Source organism: Perca fluviatilis, chromosome 2, assembly GCF_010015445.1.
Source record: "Perca fluviatilis chromosome 2, GENO_Pfluv_1.0, whole genome shotgun sequence".
NCBI lineage: Eukaryota > Metazoa > Chordata > Actinopteri > Perciformes > Percidae > Perca > Perca fluviatilis.
In genome coordinates this window covers 42029169-42055124 of record NC_053113.1, presented here as the reverse complement: position 1 = coordinate 42055124, position 25956 = coordinate 42029169, and the positions used below count along the sequence as shown (strand labels likewise).

The window sequence follows — 25956 nt, the reverse complement described above, 5'->3', positions numbered from 1 at the left end:
CAGGGATCCTCTGAGGGAGATGTCATTTAAATTCACCCAGCCAAAAACTGAATCTACCCAAACAAAGAGACATTTAACATTTGCCTCCCTATAATGTCATGGTTGCGTTGTTAACTTTGCCATTCCACCTTGACCTCTAAACCTTTCTTCTCCGTGCTGGACCCCTGCGGGCCGCTATGTTTTCGGTGTTCCTTTTTTCCCTGGTTTACAATATTTGGTGTCCTAGGAGATTAAGAGTGATGACAGTCAAACAAAGAAAACATCGGGAAAGAATGTCACAGCGGGCAAATTTAAATGGAGGACCCAAATGCAGGAGACCAGTAGGCAGGTTGATTGAACAAAAAGCAAGCTTTTATAAAAACTGCTGGATTTAAAAAAAAAACAGACAGGCAACACAAGAATATCCAGAAACACTAGAAGGACAACAAACTGGAGGAAAGTACACACAGAAAGCCAGGAACAAACGCACACTATCTGACACTGAACAAGACAACACGTCTAATATACACAAATAAAGCAGGGTGGTAACGAGGGACAGGTGACATGAGGAACCAGTGAAACACATCAGGGCGGGGCAGACAATGCAGGAAACACACAAATGCAAAATAAAACAGGAAACTAACAAAACCCAAACAAAACCCAGGATCATGACTGAGTGTTATACTCTGTGTGTTATACTGAATTGAAATAGTCAGTTTACTCTTTTTGATGTATCCCTTTTTAGATGCAAACATAAAAAAAAAGACATTTCGAGTTTCAACAAGCTTACTTTAGTTTTATATTTTTACAAAGCAATATCTTATATTTCCCCTCTCCGTAATACTCATTAGAAAATCATTAGTGACTAAACCATAAAATGAAGTTGAAAACAAATTTGCAAAAGAGTGGGGAGTCCTCTTTATGTCCCTATTCCTTTACCAACAGTGGATGTTAAAATCCCATCTGTCCTGATGTGTCCTCTGCTACTACCCATGCTCTGGAGAAAAAAGTATTTGCAGTGACAATCCTTTACAGCCACAACAGATTCCTGGTTGATGCATGGTTTGTAATTTTAATCAGGTTTCGTGCTAAACAGCTGCCTGTAGACCTTGAATTATTCCCAGCCTTGCCTTAGGCGTTTCTCATTTCAACAGAGTGAAAATACGACTAGCTGAGGAATGTAGCAGCAAGCAAGCACCTGAATTAAACACGAATCTCTCAAGCCACATGAGCCTCTACAAGATGTAAAGCAATCACACTATTTCGTGTCAAGCACATTTACTGTGGGCTTGCTTAATACCTACGTTTTTATTCTTTTCTTCTCCAATTGCAGCAGTCCTCCACAGTGGATCTGATGATTAGGAGCATTTTGTTGAAGCATGCTGGGAAGTATGGGTGCCGGGCCCAGACCAGTGCTGACACTGTGTTTGCAGAGGCGGAACTTCTGGTTCGAGGTGAGCTTGCTATGTGTGTCATTGCACCAGTACACTACGATGTCGTGTACACTCTTTAGTGGAGGCGGTGACTCACTGTCGCCTTGGAGTGAACCACTATGTTAATCTCATACCGAATTATTCATCCAGTGGAAATGGACAGGAAGCCATCACCAACATTACTGTGAAATAATGTTCATGGTGTCTCTGAATGTAGGAAATTGGCTCCAATTTGATTTAAGTGCAGCAGAAGTTTGCTCCTGGTGGAGACAATTGCACAGCAACGATTTCTACACCCCTCTTTTGACCTTTATATCTTGTAATTTGTTATGGTCACTGTGAGTATGGCTGTACAGACGGTCTATCTGCATGAACAAGTTTAATATGTGTTGAACAGATTGGCTGAAATGTCTAGTGATCAGATTCCGGGGCTGTTGAGTCTCGCATTGCCAGAGCTCTCTCCCCAGCGCCGTGGAGTAAGGTCTGGGTTGTTTGCATTTCTTTAAACCAATCACAATCATCTTGGGCGGCGCTAAGCTCCGGACGCAGCAAAATAGTCTCTGGAAGGAACTTGTCTTGGTGGAAAACACCACATACAATATTAAATGAAGTTAACTGTTCACACAATACAGTAACGTAAGCTATTTAAATTAGCTGGATACATGGTTAAACATAATTTGCTCTTTCCAGTGTATCGCCGTGTGTACTTCCCTGCACAGATCCTGGAGGTAACCGGTTCCAACTAGCTTACTGCTCCGAATAAGTGACAAAATAACGCCAACATGTTCCTGTTTACATGTTGTGATTTGTATAGTCACAGGGTGTACAAATAACAAGGTCACTATGCTTTTACTATCTAGTAATTGTTGACTCTGTTACTCCAACTCTGAGCGAACTCCAGGCGAACTCTCTGCTCCTCACCACAGGGCTGCAGGTGCTGCTAGCAAATCACAAGTAGCAGAAGTAGCAGTGCTTCGCCTTCTTAGAATATAGTTCCCAGTTTGTCTACGGTTAGAAGATGGCTGTGTCTCATATGACCTTGTTATTTGTACCCCCTGTGACTATACAAATCACAACATGTAAACAGGAACATGTTGGCGTTGTTTTGTCACTTATTCGGAGCAGTAGGCTAGATGGAACCGGTTACCTCCAGGATCTGTGCTAGGCTTAGCTAGCGCTGGGGGCGTCAGACAGAGTTAAAACACGCACAGAGATGAGAAGGGTATGTATGGACTTGTCTAACTCTGGGGGTTACTGTGAATAAGCTAAAGTCCCAATAAGTCGGCGTGTTCCTTTAAAGTAATGGTTCGGAGTAATTTCACCCTAGGGTCCTTTGCACCATGACCTTGAGCCAAACACCCCCCCAGAAGCTTTTTTCACCTGGGTCGAACATTGGGAGCGTTAGCGTAGAGTAGCGTTATCAGCTGAATAGCTTAGCGCAGAGGCTAATAGATCCGAAGTGTCTCTTAACATTACCCCACTAATAATGCCCGAAATGATACCAAACGTCTACAGTAGTACAAATAGGTTATGCTCTCATAAAACGATGGATTGGAAAGTTTGTAAGTACATCAGAAGTTTATGTAAATAACACTTGCCTGCTGGCTTCTGCTCTCTGCTGTTGTTGTTGCTGCTGTAAGACGAGTGCTTAGGGACATCTACAAATTACAACACCGAAAAGAGATGCAACAAAAATATTTATTAATTTAATGATTAAATAAGGTAATGTCTCCAAACTTACCTCAATTATTACTTGTCTCCTGCTAGTTATACTACAGCACTTACTTTAAAAAATAAGTTAAATTAATAAATATTTTTGTTGCATCTCTTTTCGTGTGTATTGTGGTATCCTAAGCACTCGTCTTACAGCACGCAATACTTAACAACGCAGAAAACAGAAGCGCAGCAAGCTAAGTGTTATTTACATAACCTTCTGGTGTACTTACAAACTTTACAATCCATCGTTTATGAGTGCATAACCTATATACTAGTGTAGACCTTTGGTATCATTTCGGCATTAGTGGGGTAATGTTAAGAGACACTTCGATCCATTAGCCATTCAGCGACGCTTACTATCTCTCCCAATGTTAGACCGGCAAGTAAGTTTCTGAGAGAGTGTTAACTTCCCGAGGTCATGGTGCAAAGGACCCTAGGGTGAAATTACTCCGAACCATCACTTTAAGCGCTAATACAGGGGAGGATATATGCCATGGTGTGGCCACACTCAAACAAGGGTACTGTTCCTATAGCGACACACAATGCATGTTAGTGGCCCGAAATGCAAATGTACCTTTCAGTGCAATCTTCTAATGGGCACTTTTTGGGGACACAGTACATTGGATTTCATTGAGCGCACCAGCTGCCAGCTTTTCATTTACAGCTGTTCCCCCTAGAGTCCTTAGACGTTTGCTGCACTTGCAGATTACATTTTCTTCTGAAGACTGAGGTAAACACATGTTCAGCTGTATTAAAACACAGGAAACTCCAAAAAAGAAAGCTTCAATGTGCCTGAATCAGCGTGAAGTCCTTGGCAGCTGATCTGTGTCAGCCCCAATCCTGGTTCAGTTTAGTATGTCATGTTCTTGTCTGTTAGCGCAACAGAGAATTGATGTTGTCACCATATGCACATCCTACTTAATGCTTGCATGGTTGCATTCATTAGTGTATCTAACAGCAACAAAGAAGGATTAAGACATCAAAATATGGACCAGGTGGAATTGATTCAAACAGCAACAGAGATTGCTTTTGTTCTTCCCTTTGGTCATGACATTTCTGAAGCATTGCTGGTTCAAACCTGTAATTTGATCTGTCTCCTACCCCTCTTTCCACCAGGTCCTCCTGGACCCCCTGGAGTGGTGATAGTGGAGGAGATCACTGATACCACGGCCACCTTGTCCTGGACCCGTGGCCTGGACAACCACAGCCCTATCAGCACCTATAATTTACAGGCCCGCAGCCCATTTTCATTAGGCTGGCAAACTGTCAAAACAGGTAATCAATAAAGAGCAAATTGCAGCCTCTAGATCTGTGAGGTTAATGTGGGGCCATATACAAAGGCCTTAATCCTGCCCAAAGTCATGTACGGAGATGGTAAACCAGCCCAACGAGAGCAAGGTTACTGCTTTCAAGAGACACAAATAAACATTGTTGTGGCAAGGCATGTTTATATATCTAAACATCGAGGAATCTGTGTGTGTGTGTGTGTGTGTGTGTTCTCCCGCGTGCGCAGTACAGCAGCGGGGAGTTGCTACATCCCTAGATGGCTGGTTGCGGTTCAGTACTAACGGAGGGCCTACAAGCCTCTGTACAGCAGCGGGGGCAGGTTCAATAAAGCGACTTTCTGTAGAAGAGAGACGCCGGTATTGTCCGGACAGAGTGAGGTCTTTCTATCTATGTGATGGGCGTGTCATTAGTACTGCAGATAGGGGCTGTGCAGGAGGAAAAGTAAAATAGACACTCTATCGCTTCTAACTTTCTCTCTGTGTGATCATTTTACAAGTAAATACAGCCAAACTCACAGCACAGCTGTTGTCTTTAACTCATGTGTTTGGGGATTTTGTCAGATGATGTCACAGTTATAAAATCATGATTTCAGCAGTGAAAAATAAATAAACAATCAAACATTCTAGGAACCAAGCAATCAGCCCGTTCCAAACAGGCACGTGCTCCACATGGGCACTGCACTAGTTCTCACAAAGATACTTTTAAATCCAGAAGTAATGATCAGGCATCTCATTTATAAAACTGTGCGTAGGATCCTTACTAAAAGTGTATGTACGCCCAAAAGCCCAAAATGGCGTACGCGAGGAAAAAAATATGATTTATAAAACCGTGTGTACACACACCTGTAAGCAATGTTCCCTTTATAAATCACAGATTGCCTACAAGTGTGCGTACGTGGATCAGCCTCTTATACCTCCCTGTACACGCCCATTTTTAACCATAAATAGTCAATGTAAAGCACCTCGTGAATGCTGATCAGTATGTTAATGACCCTGGCCTTTGTTCTTTTGTTACACCGAATCATGCCGAATCATGACGACTGGCGGAGAAAAAGCAAAAAACTTCTCACACGTTCAGGAATTGCTGCAAATTGAATTATAATTTCGGACTGTTCTTGCACAGTGTATGGAACATTGATCTATAGACTACATACAGTATATTAATAATACGTCCAAAATAGCAGACATTACACACTCGGGGACAGCTTCGATATAGCCGACATATATAATAAGATTTAACAGAACTATATATTATATCCAAACAAGCCTTAGTGATAAAGTTGAAGATTATATATAATATTTATTTTTTTAAAAACACTTAGCTGTCTGCCATTTCCCTCTGGAAACAGCCGGTTTCCCCCAGAGTGGCGAGGACCTGTATTTAGACCGGGATGGCACGGTTCCGGCACGTTGCCCTCTCTACTGGACCCAATTCAGTACATAGATCCAAGAGCTCAGCTTTAGAAAATCTAAATCAGCATATTAGCCAGTCATCGTCATGGTCCCTGAAGTCTCTTTCTCTCCTGATTCTTCCATTAGCGTAGTCCTCCTGCAGGGCCAGCAGTGCCATCACGCAGCATTACGCACGGGTTCACCGCAGTATTTATATGTTTACAACAATTTGTGATTGTTAACACCTTGCTAAAACACCCTGCTATGACATGAACTTCCACGATGACCTTCGAAGTCACTGTTCCATTATCTTTAATGTGACTATTATTGCTACTATTCATCACACCCCCAACCGGCCCCGTCAGACACAGCCTACCAAGAGTCTGGGTCTGCCGAGGTTTCTTCCTAAAAGGGAGTTTTTCCTCGCCACTGTCGCAATAGCCACTGCTAATGCTTGCTTTTGAGGGAATTACTGTAATTGTTGGGGTTTTGGAATTTATAGAGTGTGGTCTAGACCTACTCTATCTGTAAAGTGTCTCGAGATAACTCTGTTATGATTTGATACTATAAATAAAATTGAATTGAATTAAAATCACAGCATCAACTAGTGGTATCCCTCACTCTGAGATACAATTTGAAGATGAAATAAAGTGTAATAGGCAAACAAACTTTTCTTCATGCAGGTTTTGTCATGAACTATTAAAGTTCGGACTGATAACGAAGACATTAAGGGTAATGATTGTGCGAGAGCTTAACGGCTGTATTTTCAGACTTTGATATTTGATGATATATGCACAGTTTTAAAGACAGATATTTAGTTATATACACTGTGATCTGCCGTTATCTAATGCTAGGGTATTTGATGCTATCCTGTATTCCATTAGCCTCGTGAGACCGTCCTGATCTCGCGAGCTCCAGTTTTCCACTCGCAAATCAGTCTATCATCTTGAGACAGAAAATTTGGAGCCGTTCGGAATATGGACCGGGAACCTGAAAGGGTGCCTTTTATTCGTAAATTCTCGTTACACAAACAGCAAATATCCTTTACCGACATGTTGCTTGCTTGCTGAGCTAACAAGCTATGCTTTGCCTGCAGCAGCAGGGGCACTGGTTGTATTTTCATACGCTTCGTTGATCTGATTGGTTGATTTGGCCCGTCTATCGCCAACATAGGTGATAAACAGCTGGTTTATCCAATCAGCTAACCAGTATTTTCGCCCCTTCCCAAAAGTTCTCCAACGGAAAGTTCCCAGATGGATATGCCGAGCAAATGTGAAGCAATCCATCTGGCGGAGTCAGGTTAGTATTCCATGCAGATTTTACAAGGTGTTTATGGAACAGTTATCACTCAGTACAAGCGCAAATAACACTGCTGGATTTCATCTTCATGGTAATGTGGATGATATGGAGTGAAAGAATGTGCGTGAGGCATCAGTACTAGAAAATATTACGAGTAATCTTATTCCCATTTAATCTCTGCAGTCTGACTTCAGTTCACCACCTCACCATCTGCGTCCCCAATTCCTATTTTGTCTCCAAAATGATTCAGAGTTTGCATGGAGGACCTGACATTCTCCCATCAAGTTTGTTTTTTATAAATCACAACCTTTGCGTGGGAAGTGGCGTACGCACATTTTCAGCCCCAAAAACGTACGCCACGTTTATAAATGAGACCCCAAGGTGTCTTGCACTGTTGCTCTGGACAAAACTCATCTTTTCCCAAATACCTGTTGAAGAAGTTGTAATGCAGTTTTTTTCTTTCTCTTTGGTTTTATGTGTGAACTTGGCTGTAAAGTAATTTGGAGCCAATACCAAATGTCATTGCTTTGAATTTTATTCAGTGTCATATCAGCGGTTAGTGGGAAATTAACCTTTAGGGCTTGAATTATAAGACTTATCCATGTTCATTTAGTATAGATGCGCTTTCACTGCTTAAAAAATGTATTAACTTCATTTTTTTCCCTGTACCTTGACAGAAAAACCATCAATTACTATTACTTAGCGTCAAAGGATGAAGGCTTGCTAAGCATTGTGTGTAATCCATCTTAATATGCCGTGTGATAATAATAGCAGAGTTTAAGGTGTGATAATGATTCATCCCCACAGATATATAAATCACACTTTGTATACACTCCTCTCACATCATGTCTCTTCAGCCACATTTAATTCGATAAAGCACAATTAGGACTCTGTGATGTATGGTCAGTGTTGAACTTGTTAAGATTAGCATGAAGGGGATTGGGCTTTTAGCTCGCCCTCCTTGCAAACAGAGTTATCAGCTCATGTTTGAAGAACAGCTTGCTTGACAGAGTGGTCTCAGTATGGCTGCTTTGGATGATAAGAGTGGGAGCTCCTCAGCTTCATTGAACAGTGCCTTAGTTAGCACAGAGAGACCTCTGGTTCATTTGTGACATGGATATGCTTTTAGTCAGTGTTTGTTTGTTGTCGCAGGATCAATATTGACGGAGGTCGACTTTGGCAGCCCTCAGGAAACTAGATTAGTTGTGTTACCTGCTCGTAATTCTCTTCAAAATACATTAAATTCAATTCAATTTTATTTATAGTATCAAATCCTAACAGGAGTTATCTCAGGACACTACAGATAGAGTAGGTCAAGACCACACTATCATTTACAGAGACCCAACAATTCCAAATTCCAACACAACACATTCATAAATCTTGACTTTTTTTTCCGTCTCGGGATGTGATTTGTAATTGCATAGCTCTCCAAGTCCTCTGTAGATACTGTGAAAATGGACTGCAATCAGCCTCCCTCTATGTAATGAGTTATACTTCCTAATGTGCTCTAAATCTGTGAGTAAGCTGATGTACAGACATCAAACATACACATTTTCAAGTAAATGGTGTATCCACATCACCTGGTGTAAAAATCTGCCAAGTCACAGTGAAACTGGAGAGAAGGCGTCATACTGTGCAGTCCTTAAGATAAGACAATGGTACTTTTTTGTTTTTTGGCTCTGTACTCCAGCATACTAGATTTGAAATAAAACAATGGCTATGAGGTTAAAGTGTCAACTCACAGCTGTCACACCCAGGTGTAAACAGTGTAGGAATTGTCCCCCAGTTTTAGGGAACAGAACAGAAAGTAATTGTTGACACAGTCTTGAAGCCGTCATAAAGTCATCATATGTAACTAGGGAACGACCAAACGAGATTTCGGACACTCACTGATAACACATTGTAGCGTGACTTGTGTCAGGAGATGTGCCCATTGTTTGTGTGACGGAGGCGGGTGCGCCCAGCATCATGTAAACAAATCAAAACTAAAATACTTCTATTACATCCCTGAAACAAACACAGCACTCAGGAGAATAGTAAAAGGTTGTATGTATGTTGCATGTTACATTTTCACTGTTTAGAAAGGAAAGTCCGCTCCATTTTTCCTTTTCAGTTTTCGCGGGTGCTTCTGCTTCTTCTTCTTCTTCTTCTAATTCAATTCTTTTCAATTTTATTTATAGTATCAAATCATAACAAGAGTTATCTCAAGACACTTTACAGATATTTTAACGATCTGAAACGCAAGTAGCTTTGTGGGCGGATCTCGGGCGCTGTTGCTATTATACCGTCGGGATAAATGACTCTTGCACTCGACGCAAATCTTAAATGGGTTGGTCTGAAGTAGCTAGGTGTGGTTTTAGGGCGTAACGTGCAATAAACCAATCAGAGCGTCATCTCACATTCCCTTTAAGAGCAGGCGCGCTTGTTCCATGGCGGATTGCTATTATGACGGCGGATTTGCCTGGTGCACGCCAGCGGGAGCTGTCCGGGATGCGGCAAAGTAACAAATGCCCGTCTTGGCCGGGTGGCAATGTTGCTGCGGCCTCTCGGGTGCATCTCCTCAAGTCTGGAGAGGATTGCTGCAGCCATGGAGTGTGGGCCTCCAAACGCACCACCTGCTCCTGTTGTGCCCCTTCCCCTCCCCCATCTCCGTCCACGCATGGCCACTCCCGGACCAGATCCCGCCGGAGTTCAACATCACGTCTCCTTAAGTCCTCTAATATTTCTTCATTTATGTCATCAACACATCCATGATTTATGGAAATGTTGTGTAAAACACAAGCCACAAAGAATGCTGCGACATTTTCAGTAATATTTTTCCTTGTAATTATGTTGGTTTTATATGGTTTGCAAAAATGGGAACGGCATGCGTCCGTATAGATGAGAGAAGCAAAGTCTATGCGGTTGTGCACACGCTACATTATGGCCAAACATGCGCCCCTAAAATAGCATCTGAATAACGCGCCACTGACTTTAGACTAGCGCCACTGACTTTAGACCAGGTTTTTCCTGGTCAGTGGCAGAATTGTTTTCTGAAACTGCAAAATAGCACCAGGGAACGTTTGCGCCGGAACACGCCTCCTCTTTTCGCTGAACCGCCCCCGGGAGCGCAAATACATTCCCTAATTTACCGACGTGCGTCTGTGGAGGGAAAAGTCTGCTGTGCAACGGGTGCAAAATAGGAATGATACATGTGTCGGTGTACAAAGGCAATTGCGCTGAGTGCAAGATAGGGCCCTTAAGGTCTTACATCAAGATTGCCAAATTTGGGGCCTGTGCTCCCTTTGTTTTGGCCCGCCATCGCATTTGACACACTCATGCTTATTGTCCTATTTTAAGAAGTGCTCTAAAATCCTAACTAATAATGACTACGAAACGTACGTAAGTTTTATCTACGAAGAATTATGGTATTCTTTCTCTCTCCCGCTCTCCCTCACGTGCTGTGAGCCATGCTTACGTCACTGACTTTGAGTCAGCCAAAATTTTATTTTAGATTTACATAAAATTTTTAAATATAATAAATTTTCACATTTTTGGCCCGTGGCCCTTTATCCAGATACGTTTGGCCCTTCATATGAAAGAATTTGGGCACCTCTGTTTCACATACTGCACATAATGTAAACCGTAGTACAGGACTTGTTATGTGGTGCTTGTCCTGGTTAAATAAATACATAAGCAACCCTCTTGTCTGCAGACCCAGACCCAGTGACGGGGGACATGGAGTCAGCCATGGCTGTGGAGCTCAACCCCTGGGTGGAGTATGAGTTCAGGGTGGTGGCCAGTAATGCCATCGGGACCGGAGATCCCAGTGCGCCTTCAAGAGGAGTTAGGACTAAAGAAGCAGGTAAAGCCATCAATGCTGGATAAACACTACATTCTAGTCACATTCTGACAGACAGACATACATATTCACCCAGAGTCCAGAATCATATATAATATAGTGCTGATGATTTATTGTAGCTTGAGAGCTGTATATAATGTTAAAAAATAATAAAATAAAATAAACAATAAATAAGTACTGCAGCAGTCATACATCCCCCTGTATACAGATGATTCTCTCTCTCCCATAACATCCACACATTTACACATGACCCAGTCATTACACACACACACACACACACACACACACACACATTCACATTCACATTCACATTCACCTACCAGTGACGGAACAGAGCAGCGGAGAACAAGAACCAATTTTGTTGTAGTTATGTCTTTTCATTTAACAGTCTTGTATGTTGTTAATGCCCTGAGGCAAAGACACAGAGCAAAATCCACTGTTTATGGTGAGCAGAAATGGACTGAGACGGTCTGGATCAAGCGTGCCGCTTCACTATCTGCTCGTTTCTCGTCCATAAAATACTATAATTACAAAGGTCAGGGGTCACTTGGAAGTGGCTTATTTATCGGTCCTATCGCTTCAGCATAATTAACGGACTAATTACTGTAACTACACACACGTGTGCTAATTCATCCTTAAAATCATAATCCGTGATCCAAATGTCAACAAAAGAGTGCAAAATTCAAAACAGAGCACAGGAACCTTATTATCACTCTCAATTTGATCGACAGGTATTTGAATGCATGCACAAACACAAACAACAGCTGAGTTTTTAATGTTTTCTGATGCTGTTAAAGTTTTTTTGTTTTTTTTACATCAGTAGTGTTTTTTAAACGCATCATTTAACGTGTGTTTTATTTTCAGTAATGATCTGTTGATTCACAAAATGCTTTTTTTAATCATTATGACAAACTTAACAATTATATAAAAAATCCAAGTTTAGCTCAGATGTATGTGGTCATGAAGGACATGGATTTCTTTCTGTATTTTCATTTTTTCTTTCTTTCAAAAACTGGTTAAAGTGAGTTGCAGCGTCAGGTCAGTGATGCATTGTTAACCTTTTCTGTTTCACCCAGTCCCGTCAGTGGCACCAGCCAACGTCAGCGGAGGGAACGGCCGCAGGCATGAACTGGTCATCTCGTGGGAGGTAGGCTCGCCTGCCAAACTGCCTCTGTAGCTGAAGCGTGACAACATACTGTATGTGCAAAAAGAACACAAATATCACAGTGGGTCTGGTGTTTCAGTTGAGAAAACTCAGATTTATGTTGAATAAACAGTTAGAGTTAATGGAAGCTTTTATTTAGTCTGCTCTCACTAAAAAATAATCTTTGCAGTTTCCTGCTATATCTAGGAATGTCAACAACACGACATTCCAACTGTGGAATGTTTTCAAAGCTCCTCAGTGAGGATATAATAATGATATATCTTCATGCTGTATAAGAGAGGGCTTTAATGTGCTTGGAATTAAAGATGCTTACTGTACAGAATAATCTCTCCGTTTCTAAAGAAACTAATGCAGAAGCTGCCACAGGTCATGCATTAATTATACTGGAATTCAAATTCCAATTATAATTACTAGGAAGAGTTCACTAAAGTTGCCAGTATAATTTGAAGACTTTGAATGTAGAACTTTACCATCTGCCAAATGTCATTCCAGTCAATAGATCAACATTTGGAGTGCTAAAGATGCTTGCTTCTAATGAACCTGTGTTGATGTTGATGTCGATGTGTTGCATAATGTCTTCTGACCCCAACTAAAGGTGTTATTAGTCATCAGAGGAGATGATCAGGGATCAGTTGCTTTCATCTAATCCGCAGGTAATGAGACGGATAAGAAATAGAAATGTGTTCAACTTTATGTCAGAAGATATACTAATTGCCAACTGATGTGTAAATATGAGGCAACATTTTTTTTTAAGTAATATTTCACGGAAAGTTCACCGTCCCTGTTATCGGAAACAAAATAAACTCTCCCACCTTAAGAGCAGGTTTACAGTAATCTGTAGTATCACACTGATGATAATAATAGGCATGCTGAAGTCCTTCAGGCCAGATCGAAGAAGGAACAAGTTGAGATAATATATACAGAGCATAATAAACATAAATGCTGATTTGTCATCATGTGATTTATGAGTTTATTTTGATCCTGTAAGCCAGTGTTTCTCAACCTTTCCTGCGTGTGACCCTCTGAAAAAGAGCAGTGTCGGCAGTATCGAAAACCCCAGCATTAAAGCACAGAATGATAATTATTTTTAGGATTTGTACATGATTAAATGTGGGAAGGGACCTATAGGGTGTAAATATTCATCATTTAACTTGAGAAAGTATTACTCACCAAGATTAAAAATGTGATAATAAATGTGTATGTTAAGGGAATTTATCATCGGCCACCCCGCTGCTAAGAATATTTCTGAACCCGCAGGTTGAGATTCAGTGTTAAAATCCAAGAGTGAAAACAAGCCCGCTGAAACAAGGTTCCCTTTAAACATCCATGCTGAAACAGCTCCGCCATTGTTCCCTTAGAAATGAAACTGTCACTAAGTAATAAATCCTTCATGTGAATGTGACTTAATAATCATGTAGAAGTTGCTACTGCATGTGCCATTTATTAAAAACCGTCACTTTTTGTTGCCTGGGAATACTTGTCAGACATTATTAAGGGGGGTAAAGCACGGTTGATGGACGACGCTAGTCCTTGTGGTTCGTAAGCTTAAAGGAAACGGTTTAATGATTTTAAAGTTTTACAGATGATTGCATTAGTTTACAGCCAGCTGCATTCACTTGAGGTGAGGAGTAGCTGCAGTTTGACTCAGTGTGTGCCGGGGACTTGCGTCCTATTCCCCCGAACCATCACAGTGGGATCTCATTAAAACAACAACAGAAAGATGCAGACTCGAGGGAGAAAATGGTGAGAATAGTCTTAGTCTTTAAAGGTAGGAGGATGGAGGTATTGAGCGATTTGCTGGAGTATTTAAGGAACAGAGTTAACGTAGGAGGTTGGCATCATCTAAACTCAGACAACTTCTTCCCTGTTGATAACATCTTTTACATTTCCTTTTTCAAACACTCAGTGTGGCTTAGGTCTTTCTGGGGGAAAATTGAGCAGAAACTTGATTGATTCATAGATTGTCTTTTTTAGATTTGAATGAAAAAATGATTTGCATCAAATGTCCAAGTAGACCTTGGCAGGTGTTCATGACTGTGATTTTTCTCATTTATATTTTTGTGTTTTTATCTAATTGTCAGCTTTGAAATCTGGTTTCTTCAATGTGTCGACACCCAGACTGATCTCATGAATTGGCGTATGTATGACACGCCAATCTGTATGCCGTTTTGGCGTGTTATCAAGACGCATAATCGCATTTTAGCGTGTATATCAACGCAAATCGGCCGCCGTTGACCTACATTGCGAGTGAATTTCCGCCGTAGCGAGTAGTATAAAGGAACGGGGGATCGCATAAGGAGGTAGGTTGGGTGGTGGATGGGTAAAACACAGGACTTTACCCTGGGAGAGCTGGGTTTGCGTCCCGCGTGTGGCCATTTTTTATTTTTTTTATTTAATTTTTTAAGCCTTCCCCAATGTTTCTTTCCTAAACCCAACCATTTATTGTTTTCCTAAGCGTGTTTTTGTCGTTATTTTCCATGTTTTTGTCACTGTTTTGTTACTAAAGCCTTTCTATGTGTTCTTTTCCTAAACCCAACCATTTTTTATTTATTTTTATTTTTTTAACAGCCGTGTGACGTTGTTCTGGCAATAGTACGTCGCGTTCTCGCGATAACACGCAACGTGGCGAGGCCACGTGGTGGGTATGTTTACATCAGCTGTATACAGCGTAGATATACACGTGGATAGCTGAAAATGCGTACAATAACACGCCATTTGGCTTTAGGAAAGTGGCGTGTATGTTTTACGCAAAGTCATGATGCCATGATGCGACACCGAACAAACCCCCAAAACAACCAAAAGTAACTCTCAACAGTAAACAAAAATGTTTGTATGGACAAAGACTCCATAAATACCGGTAATAGTCCATAAACAGTATATTAGGTAAGAGACAAGGTGGTTATGTTCTAAAAAAAAATAATGTTAATGTTAAAAACTGTCTAAGGCCGGTTACACACTGCCTGCATGGCGTGAGCGTGACGTTTCTGTTGCGTTTGCTGTTGGATTTTTCTGTCTTTACACACCAGCAGGCACGTGTTTTCCGAACGGCTCGAGCCGCGCCTGCGCGTGTCACACAGGCAGTGTGTAAGCTCTAACCTGTTAACATGGGAACCGAAATATAAACGGACACGCCACGCAGCTGACACGCTCACGCGACGCATCCAGTGTGTAACCGGCCTAAATTGTTTGGTGGTTGAGATATAAGCTTCAGTCTGATTCGTTACTGTAGTCAGTGTTCCTTACATGTTAATGTCTTAATGCGTTGCTGAAGGATTGTTTTAAGGTTGAAAAAAATCAGCTGATGACGGGAGCACACACACAGCTGTTTGATACTGTGACGTCTCTACTGTTTCCAGCAGACAAACAGGTCAGCTGCACAGCTGTAGAAACAAAGATAGAATAACCCAGGTGTTGATGCTCTGAACTCCCAGGAAGCCGTGACCCTTCTGATAGAAAAGGGCAGAAGAGATGCACATTATATCCAGCGGGATAACACAGAGGTGGATGTTGCAGTCTGCACAGCAATCTGATACCAGGAGAAAGTCTCGGAGAGAGGGTATTGTGAGGTGTGAGGGGGGGCTCAGGTTAGCGCGCGTCATTAGAGCAAAGTGACCTTTCTTCCTTTTGAGAGGCAGGCCATGGTAGACCCATCTGTTGCAGTATTCTACATGATTTTCTCTGACTTGCTTTCATCAAAATTGTATTCTCCATTTGAGGGTTTGAGCATGTTGAGCCTGGAAGAAAGGCTTTCAACTTATTCAACTAGAGTTGTTCCGATGCCAATACAAGTATCGGAAATGCCTCCCATTCTGCCTAAAATGCTGGATTGGGTATCGGCGAGTATGTGAGTTTATGCACCAATTTGATATCACATGATTTAGCTCCGAAAAAAATCTACTCTAAAGTAGTTTATATTATTTTTACATTATGCTTAGTAGATAATAAAATAAAGTTCTTTGGCATTCATTCTCTGTAACCTGAGCCAGGCCATATGAACAATGATAGCAATCATAGCACATCCATACATGGTCAGTAGTATACAGCTGTTAAAAAATATATATATATTTTTTATTATTATTTTATTTTTATTTTTAACGCAGTGGTAACAGATCTGTATTCGATATCGGCTGATATGCAAATTTAGGAATCTGTATTGGGGAGGAAAAAAAATGGTATTAGAACGTGTAGTTCCAACTAGGGAGCCAACCAGACAGGAAAGTGCTTTAGTCCACTTGGGCAGGGTGCTTTTCCATAGGATCAGAGGTTGAAGTGGTTTATTGTAAAGAGGAAGCACCTGTATGAGATAAAGATTTAACTGTATTGGTCCCAAGGGAAATAAAGGCATGGCAGCAGCAAAGAATATATTGGTATAACAAATAGAGCCTATTCAAACAAATACAACAATGTTGTATGTTGATTCTTTAATACAAATCTCAGATTGACTTACTTGCAGTTTACAGACTATGTGCATGGTGTTTTCTTGTCACTGGCTCCCGTGATTTTAAGATTTAAAGAGCTTTGTGTCCAAGTGTTGTTAGTTTTGCAGATTGTCATTACAAGCAGGGCAAAGACTCGTGCTTCATCATTAACATTAGCACAACCCCAGGATCACAGCTCACTGCATTTTAAACAGGCTCCCACTTATTCTGTTGGAAATTTGTTTAACCATCCAGGGTCTTAGAGTTTGAGGGCACAACTTTGTCACGATTGCAGAATTTGCTGACAAAGCTCAAAGAAGGCCAGCTGGGCCATGTATTACACAGAGCTGCATCAGCCGGGCCAGTGATTAAGCTGTTGTTGGTCCCAGCAGAGAGGCACAATGATTATTAACCTTGAATCTCAGTCGTTTCCAATGAATCCAGGTATGTTTATGAATATCTCTTTGTAATTTTAAATCTTGACAATAGTTGTACAAAATGTACTAACTCTCCCACCAAATAAAGAGAATATATATAGTGTGAACTGTTTCCAAGTGGACAGCTTGGCTCTCAGCCAGGTTCAGGGCACAGCATGTACAGAATTACTATGAGCAATGCTGAGAATTTGCAATTGAGATCAGTTGAAGGGTATATTAACAGGGGAACAGTGAACAGATGTGGAATCAACTGACAGTTATTCTTGTAGTTATTAAGTATGGGAGCCCAACTGCCACTGGGAAGATAACCTTCACATGAGGAGAAGTGCCCCTCAGTGGCACATTATGGGGGATAATGTCCATTCCAGATGGGATGGTGTTTGGTGGTAGACCATTTCCTGTTTATAAATGAGTTATACTATGTAAAGAGTGTCATTAGAGGAGCAAGAATAACACAGTGAAGACCTCCTCATAAATAAATGCAGGACCCCATGTTGGAAGAACAATCAAGGGAGACTAAAAAAACATGATTGGTGCTTGGTTGGACATTAAACCCTAATAAAGAGTCATTTCAAGCCATGCATGAATTTAAGTAATTACAAAAAGTGATTCTTAGTGAAACCATTTCTTTTTTAAGGACTCTCTTGATGAGACTCAAGAAACTGTATATCTTCAGCTTTTCAGTAACAAACCTCCATGATTGGAACAGTTTGTTTCTTCAACCTCATTAAACTGAGTGTGGGAGTGTGATTATCTTGTCTGTTTTTATTCAGACAGTTTTGCAGATCAGATCAAATCACTTCTGAAGTACAGAGTGAACCAAAATGAAAGTACTTCTTCAAAAATGGGGTTACTTCTCTGCCCATTGTGACCTAGAATAATTGGTCACCCATTAGTAAGTTTGTCAGTTTTCAAGAGCATCGCAGGACAATGCTGAGACGCTCTTCTTAGATGCAGTGTCCTCCTTTTGGCACTTGCCAATTTAAGTCGTTTTAGCTCTGCCCTATTTCTTCTTGTTTCTGCTAAATGCTCTTGGAAATAAATCAGGACTTTGTCAGTGATCAATGGAGATGGATATTAAAGGCGACGGAGCAGGAATGTTAGGCCTTTTTGGCAGTCGAGGCATGTGAGCGCATGGCAGTTCTGCCTCTCCAATCATCTGTGGAGAGTTGTGGGAGCCTGGACGGCCATGGTGGGCAGGGTAATAAGCAGGATGAATGACTAAACAGTCTCTGCAGCTTCATTCAGCCGTCTCATTAGAGTCGACGGCGAGAGACTGCATTTTCTAAGGGAGCCATTGGGAGGACCATTAGTGATGCCCCCACAGTCGTTGCCACTGAGCCCAGCAGGCCCCACAATTTCATCCACAAGACGTACCTCAGTTAGATCAGCCCTCTCACACTGGGTCCACACTTATCTGTGACTAAACCCGCAAGTGTTTCTAGACTTAACTAGCTAATTTGTTCATGCTGTTTTTTTTTTTTTTCATGGCTTTAAAAGTATTGCCAGCTCTGACAGTCACTTTGATGGAAGCTAATTAATTTTCACTGATCATCCCTGTAATTAGTCACGGTGATTGGTTGTTGTTGAATGAAATGTGAACTACATCTCCATCCGCCACCAACCCCTCTGTAGACTAGATGTCTAATTTGGGGGATGCCTTCAGGGGACAATATTACTCTGAAGCCTATGCAAATCAACACATTATAGCGTGCAGAGTTTCTGTTGCCAAAAACAGGTGTACAGGTGTTTGTGATTTATTACGTTTAGCCAAAGATTTAATCCCTGCAGCTCATCTTTTAATTAAATTCTAGCTCACTTAATGAATTGGCCTTTGATTTGATTAAGCGCGGAGCAGCTGTGGCTCCCAGTTTCACCACTTCAGGAAAAACCACAGGTTGGCATTGAAGCCAGCACATAAAACTTGTGTCTCAAAAATCCTCCTGTCAGACATGGAAAGATAAATAGCTACATAATGGGCACAACTGAGCCAGATATGATTTGTTTCCATTACTCCAGACTGACTGCATCTTTATTAACACTGGCAGACAGTAACAGTAAATGGGTAGGAAATTGAGAGCTGGTTACGGGACTAGCATAGAGGAAAATGTTTTGTTCAATGAGAGCCTTGTTTGGGCCAAAGGGGTAATTTAAATGAGGACATTTGCAAATAATGCACCTTCAGTCAAGGAGCTGTACAGTACTGGTGCTATTACACATAAACCTGGTTTGCATTTAATCTCAGTGAAAGACACTTTTTGGACAGTGGTGGAATGTAACTATGTACATTTACTCAAGTACTGTACTTAAATACAAATTTGAGGTACTTGTACTTGATTCTTTTCTTTTCGTGCCACTTTCTACTTCTACTCCGTACAATATGTACTTTTTACTCCACTACATTCATCTGACAGCTTTATTACTTTACGGATTAAGATTTTTTTTTTTACACGAAACACAAGTAGTTTATAAAATACAATGTTTTATTATAAATGAAACCGCCCTACAGTACTTACAAGTACAGCTGAAACGATCAGTTGGTGAATCGGTTAGACGATGGACAGAAAAGGAATTGGCAAGAGGCCATTTAGTACTTTTATTTTTAATACTTTAAGTACATTTTCCTAATAATACTTACATACTTTTACTTAAGTAATATTTTCCATGCAGGACTTTTACTTGTAGCAGAGTATTTTTACAGTGTGGTATTAGTATTTTTACTGAAGTAAAGGATCTGAATTCTTCTTCCAGCACTGCATTTGGATGATTGTTTCTTTCTTTCTGATTTGTTTAGCCTGTATCCGAGGAGTTCCAAAATGGTGAAGGCTTTGGGTATATCGTTGCATTTCGTGCCAACGGAACCAGAGGCTGGAAGGAGAAGATGGTGACTTCAGCGGACTCTACTACGTACAAATACAGAGACGAGACCTTCCCTCCTCTTACCCCGTTTGAAGTGAAGGTGGGAGTGTACAACAATAAGGGGGACGGGCCGTTCAGCAAAGTTGTCATCATCCACTCCGCGGAGGGGGGTGAGTTCATATTTGTGGTTGCGTTGATTTTGTAAGTACAGAGGAAATGTTTTTCCGCATTTGATGATTGTCGCTATTTTGACTTGTTTCACAGAGCCGAGGGACGCACCGTCTGATGTGAAAGCGTACAGCATTTCTTCATCAGAAATTAGGGTCACTTGGAAACCGCCCCATCCTGGCCCCGGAAGACCAAGAGGATATGAGGTGCTTGGGAATTGTGTGCTTGTGTGCACACCAAAGCTGCAATGACTAATTGATTAATCGATTAGTTTTCAACTAATAAATCAATCGTCAACTATTTTGACAGATTTGTCTTTTTTATGAAAAAAAAGTAAATAAATTCTCTGATTCCAGCTTGTTAAATGTGAATACTTTCTAGGTTCTTCTCCCCTCTGTGACAGTAAACTGAATACCTTTGAGCTGTGGACAAAACAAGACATTTGAGGATGTCATCTTGGGCTTTGGGAAACACTGATCCACATTTTTTGGCATTTTATAAACCAAACAACTAATCCATTAATAATAAGAGAAACTAATCGACAGATTAATCAACACTGAAAATAATCGTTCATTGCAGCCCTAGTGCACACATGTACGTTCCCATACAGTATCTGACATGTTGCACAAGCGTGTGTACTGTGTTCTTTGTGCGCGGAGTTAGAGTCATTAATTTGTGTTAACAGGTCAGCTACTGGAAAGACATGGAGCAGGAAGAGTCAGGGAAAAAACAAAGAACTGTGAAAAACGAAACGTCAATGGTGTTGACAGGACTAGAGGGCAACAGTCTGTATCTCATCAGTGTAAAAGGCTTCAACAGCATCGGCCAGGGTCCTGCCACTGCTGCTGTCACAGCCAACACCAGGAAGGCCCGTGAGTACAGCACTGACTCTAATCACGTAATACTATATATGGAATGCAGGCTACCTGTTAAGTTCCCTCTATACTCCCTTGTAAAACAGGTAGTAATTGGCCTAGTTCGTTAGTTTAAAAGTGTGTTTGAATTTGCACCCAGAGTGTTGCGTTCTCTTCTCAGCTCCCGCTCAGCCGCCAACCAACCTCATGTGGATTCAGGAGGGCAACAACGTGTCTTTAAACTGGGACCCAGTGAAGGCTACAGACAATGAATCGGATGTCATCGGGTACATGGTAATGATCAATCTCTAAAGTCACGTTTCTTCAATTTCCCGACTTTAAGACACATAAAAACATTTGCGCAAAGACTATAGATTTGCTAATTGAGAGGAGCCACTAGTTTCAGAAGCATTTTTTTTTTACCACTTTAAATAGAAACACTGGATTCTCCTGGATCATTTAATAATGCTTTAGGTTTATGTTATGACCTTTTAGTTTTAACTATTATTTTGTTTCTGGGAAGTCATGCTTTTACTGTCAATTTGGTATGACAACAAGCTCTAAATGCTACAGCAGCCACAGTTTTCAGCCGGTGAGAGTAGCAAATCAGAACTGTAGCCATTTCAGAACCTTTCATCATCACAGTTGGAAACAAAATATCACACAAAGATTTAGGTGTCTAACATTGACCCAGAATCCATAAAGTGAACAAATATAAACTGTTGAATATATTATAATGCTACTCTGAAGTATAAACCTTAGCTTCAGCCAGCTATCAGTTATCAGCATACAACAAAATGAAGCTCATTGATTGGACATTTTTAACTGAAATGCCCTTAGTAATCGTAGCTGAGTCGTCTCTACTAACATTAGCATGCACATAGTCTTGTAACTTTGACTTTGTGTTTAAAGAACCAGATATTTAGTTGTTCATCTCACCTAACGTCTTTGCAGAAAATAAACCTGGACACCAGAAATAACTCCTCCCATTTAGCTACTCTATTACTGTTTTTAACATCTCTACAAGTATGTACGGAAGAGGATTAGGGCCCAACATTTTTTTTTGAGTTCTGAGTTTAAAGTCTGAATTCTGAGAAGAAAGTCAGAATTCTAAGGAAAAAAGTAAGAATTCTGAGATTAAAGTCAGAATTCTGACTTTAATTCTGAGAAAAAAGGCTTTAAACTCAGAACTCAAAAAAAAAGAAGTTCACATGTGGCCCTAATCGTCTTCCATAAGTATGAACTGTAATACATGTAAACCTAAAGTGGCTATGTGCACATGTCCTTCAGGTGTTGCTCAAACAGGAGGGCAGAGGCCACAACCAGGTGACCAGAACTATCAACCCTGCCAGCCCTCAAACTGGGGGGACACAAACAACAAAAATAGAGAAGTGCGGCGGGGAGAAGCGAAAAGAGAGGGAGCGATCAGCTCCCAGGTCCGAGTGGTCACCTCCTCCGGTAAGCTTGAGGCAGGACAGTATCCTCCCCGCTCAGCCACACCCGTTATTACGTGACCTCTGAAACCCAATCTCTATGCACAGGCTATCTTCTCTTTGTAGCGATCTTATGTTCTGCCCTTAATTGAGTCACCGCAGCTGTTGTGCGAGCCAAGTTTTCTTTGGCTAATACTATTTTAATTACATCGCCCACACAAACCTTCCTACTCTTGCACAGCCAATTAACTTCAAAGCAACTGGACAAACAGAAAGTTTGCACTTCTGTGTGTGACATTACCAGCCATCTTTTTAGGGCAATGGATTGCTGTTTTCTTCCTTCCTTATCTCCGTTTTCCTTCACTGTACTTTTTTCTTAAGCAAAAACAAAATAAGGACTATTTTGTCTCAGCGCCAAACACATTGAGACCAATTCATTCAAAAGATCAATGGAGTTATTAAGCATTAAAAATGAATACAGTTCTGGCATTTTTTTTTTTGCAGTTTTGTCACTCATCAGTATTGATGCTGTGTCTCAAATCGTGCACTTCTGTTCTTACACTTGCTATTTCGAGTAGGGATCGAGCGATACTGGTTTTTCAAGGCCAATGCCTATACTGATTATTAGTAGTTAATGATAACTGACATGCATTTACAGTGAAAATGAGATTTTGGAATGTTACAAACTCCAACACAAAACTTTGTTTAAATGCTTTAACAATTATTTAATAAATGAGAAACTTTGAACATAATACCCATTAACAGATACTCAGATAGTGTTGTGGGCGGGACATTAAGTCAGACTTAGAGGTGAGTGAAACCGAAGCAGAGGGACAGACACGAGCCAAAGTAGCGGACCTTTTAATTAATTTACTTTATCGGTTATCAGGAAAATAAAACGCTGATACAGATAATCTGCATACTATATACTACTATACAAATGTGATATATACATGTGTTTTTTTCAATAAGTAGCACTTTACTGCCGCAAGTTAGAGAGAAAACATGCCAGTATATGTTTTGGCGGGTGACAATTACACCTGGCGGAAATGCCACACCCGGCTGCAATTTACCATTAAAGGTATAGTAATATGGCGTTATACTGTATATGTGCCTCATTCCTGAGCGAGTAACTGTATGTTTTCAGCACAGAGAACTATATTTTGGCCATTACATTACATTTTGAACAGAAATTAACACTCGCAAAAAGAGAAAACAAAAACCTATTCCGTGCTCAATAAATGTATTTGCATATTTGCTATTATCCATATTAACGTGCAATAATAACCCCTCTTTTACGCAGTTTACTCATGTGCCCTCTCAAAAACTCTTTCTCTGCACTCCGGTAGACGCTGCTGCGCTCCGGTCATGTCTCTCTCGCTCTCAACGCTCAACTCTAGACACACTCGGTCAAATTTTCACAGCGTTAGGGCTCCTGTACACTGCCTGCACAAATACATATAAATAAATGACATTTTGATGTTTGAAAGTATCTAGGTTTTGACATAAATGCAGATATACAGTAAATGTAATTTTAAAAATAAATAATAAATAATTATCGATTTTCAAATATTGCACCTGTCAATACAGAACGAAATATTCTGTAGTCTATTTTGCGGAAACAGGGAAGGATGTCTTTGCTGTAATCAAATCAGTATATATTTATGTTTAACATGAAGTATACTACTGTTTGAGTGCAGTAAATTTCCACAATTTTCTCCCGATATGTCGAACAAGGGTGATCTAAATCACGTGACTTTTTTCAATGGGAAACATACATGTGTACAGACAAGTTAAACAGCTGCAGCGCCGCGTCAGACACGTTTCTGGTGTGCGAAGACATAGAAAACGCCACGCAGCCGCCACGCAACTGACGCGCAACAGTTAAGTTAGTTAAGCTGCCCCACAATCTTTCCAAGTTCCCCCTGGCAACAGCAGAAATACCCCTTGCTGGGGAATCACTGCAGGTGTTGTATCAAAGACTGTTCCCCCGGAGATATGTGTTTCCTGCTACTTGCAATCTAATTGGAGACAAACAGCCAATCAGAATTTACCTTTAATTCCCCGATTGGTTGGTTTTGTGGCACACTCGTAACGCTGTGAAAATTTGAGCGAGTGTGTCAAGAGTGAAGAGGTTGCGAGCGATGGAGACATGACGAAATGTATGCACTACACAAGTCAGTGCACATTGTACACAGTGTACTACATGTAAGTGTACTAAACAGAAGTATTTGAATTTATACACACTGAAACTCTAACCCCTTCTTTTCTCTCAGGTGTTCGAGCAAAAAGCAACCAGTGCTCAGTGCACTGCCTGCCACAGAGCCTAACATGGACAGCACTGCTCCTGGTTCTTCTGGTGCCTTCAGCTTCCTGGTGACGCCACTGTGCCATCCTCATTTCCATGGAGGGAGCCACCGGTCTTTCGCTCCCTTATTCCCTCTGACTGCCTGCCTGCTTTGGCCTTCCCCATCCCAAAGGGGCCCGAGGCCTGCCAAAGGGGGGTTGAGTCTGCCAGTTATCATGCAGCTCTATAGAGTTCATCCTTCCCTGTTTTCGTTTGAGGCCCTGGACATTTGATTTGCACAGTTCTTTCCAAGAAAGTAGTGTTGTACTGTAGTGTACATTGTGTGGAAAGATTTAGTTTCATCATTTAATCACGTGCTCCTCTCATTGACTGGCATCTAACCACTTCCAGACGGCTCCTACAGCTCTGGGGCTCTACAGAGCATGAACAATTCCTTGAAAGCTGCTGTGGTAGTAATACAGGGATCAGCCGGCCTGTTTCTTTTCATTACTTATCTGCATCAATTTACCCCTTGGCTGCCTAACAAGCAATGCAGCAGAAGCTCAGTAGAGATAAGTGCATTGTTTTCTTATTCACACATTGAGGAGAAAAAAAAAGTTTTTTTATGGAACCAAGAATCTTACTATTTCCAGACTTGCTTTTTGTACATTGTGTTACCTTTAGAGAAAAACACAGTGGTGTGTGTCAGCTATGTCAAACTCTCTGTTTTTTGGTAGTGATTAAGCAATGCTTGGTGATACAGTTTGTTGACTGTTGGATGTATGGAGATAGGAAACAGGTTCTTACCTGTAGTGCCCGAACACATCAATAGACGAAGACAACTCTTGCTGTCAGTACAAATAAATGTGATGTATATTTTTTAAATGGTTGTTGTTTGTACTTTCTAACATTTAGAAAAGTGATCTTTCTGACAACACTAAAAAATAGTAATTATTTTCATTATTGATCGGTCTGCTGATTATTTTATAATGAACCGAGTCATCATTTTGTCAATACAATTTCTTCTCAAAGCCCAAGGTGACATCTTCAGATGGCTTGCTTTGTCTGACCAACAGCCCAGGGGTCTCATTTATAAAACTGTGCGTAGGATCCTTACTAAAAGTGTACATACGCCCAAAAGCCCATAATGGCATACGCCAAAAAAATGTCAGATTTATAAAACCGTGTGTAAGCAATGTTCCTTTTATAAATCAGAGATTACCTACAAGTGTGTGTACGTGGATCAGCCTCTTATCCCGCCCTGTACACGCCCATTTTTAACCATAAATAGTCAATGTAAAGCACCTCGTGAATGCTGATCAGTATGTTAATGACCCTGGCAGTTCTTTCGTTACACCGAATCATGACGACTGGTGGAGAAAAAAACAA

General features: G+C 40.9%; 1 protein-coding gene across 1 annotated transcript in view; it reads left to right on the top strand.

Annotated features, from left to right (window-relative positions):
• cntn5 (contactin 5) overlaps nt 1–25452 on the top strand; it is a 137365-nt gene extending 111913 nt beyond the window's left edge. Inside the window, 11 exon segments of the mRNA XM_039787472.1 lie at nt 1313–1433; nt 4245–4403; nt 10800–10949; nt 12023–12093; nt 19761–19995; nt 20090–20199; nt 20679–20865; nt 21029–21141; nt 22138–22233; nt 22236–22305; nt 24557–25452. Of these exon segments, the coding sequence (XP_039643406.1) occupies nt 1313–1433; nt 4245–4403; nt 10800–10949; nt 12023–12093; nt 19761–19995; nt 20090–20199; nt 20679–20865; nt 21029–21141; nt 22138–22233; nt 22236–22305; nt 24557–24660 (1416 nt within the window). The 3' untranslated portion in view covers nt 24661–25452.
• The last annotated feature ends 504 nt before the right edge of the window (nt 25453–25956 follow it).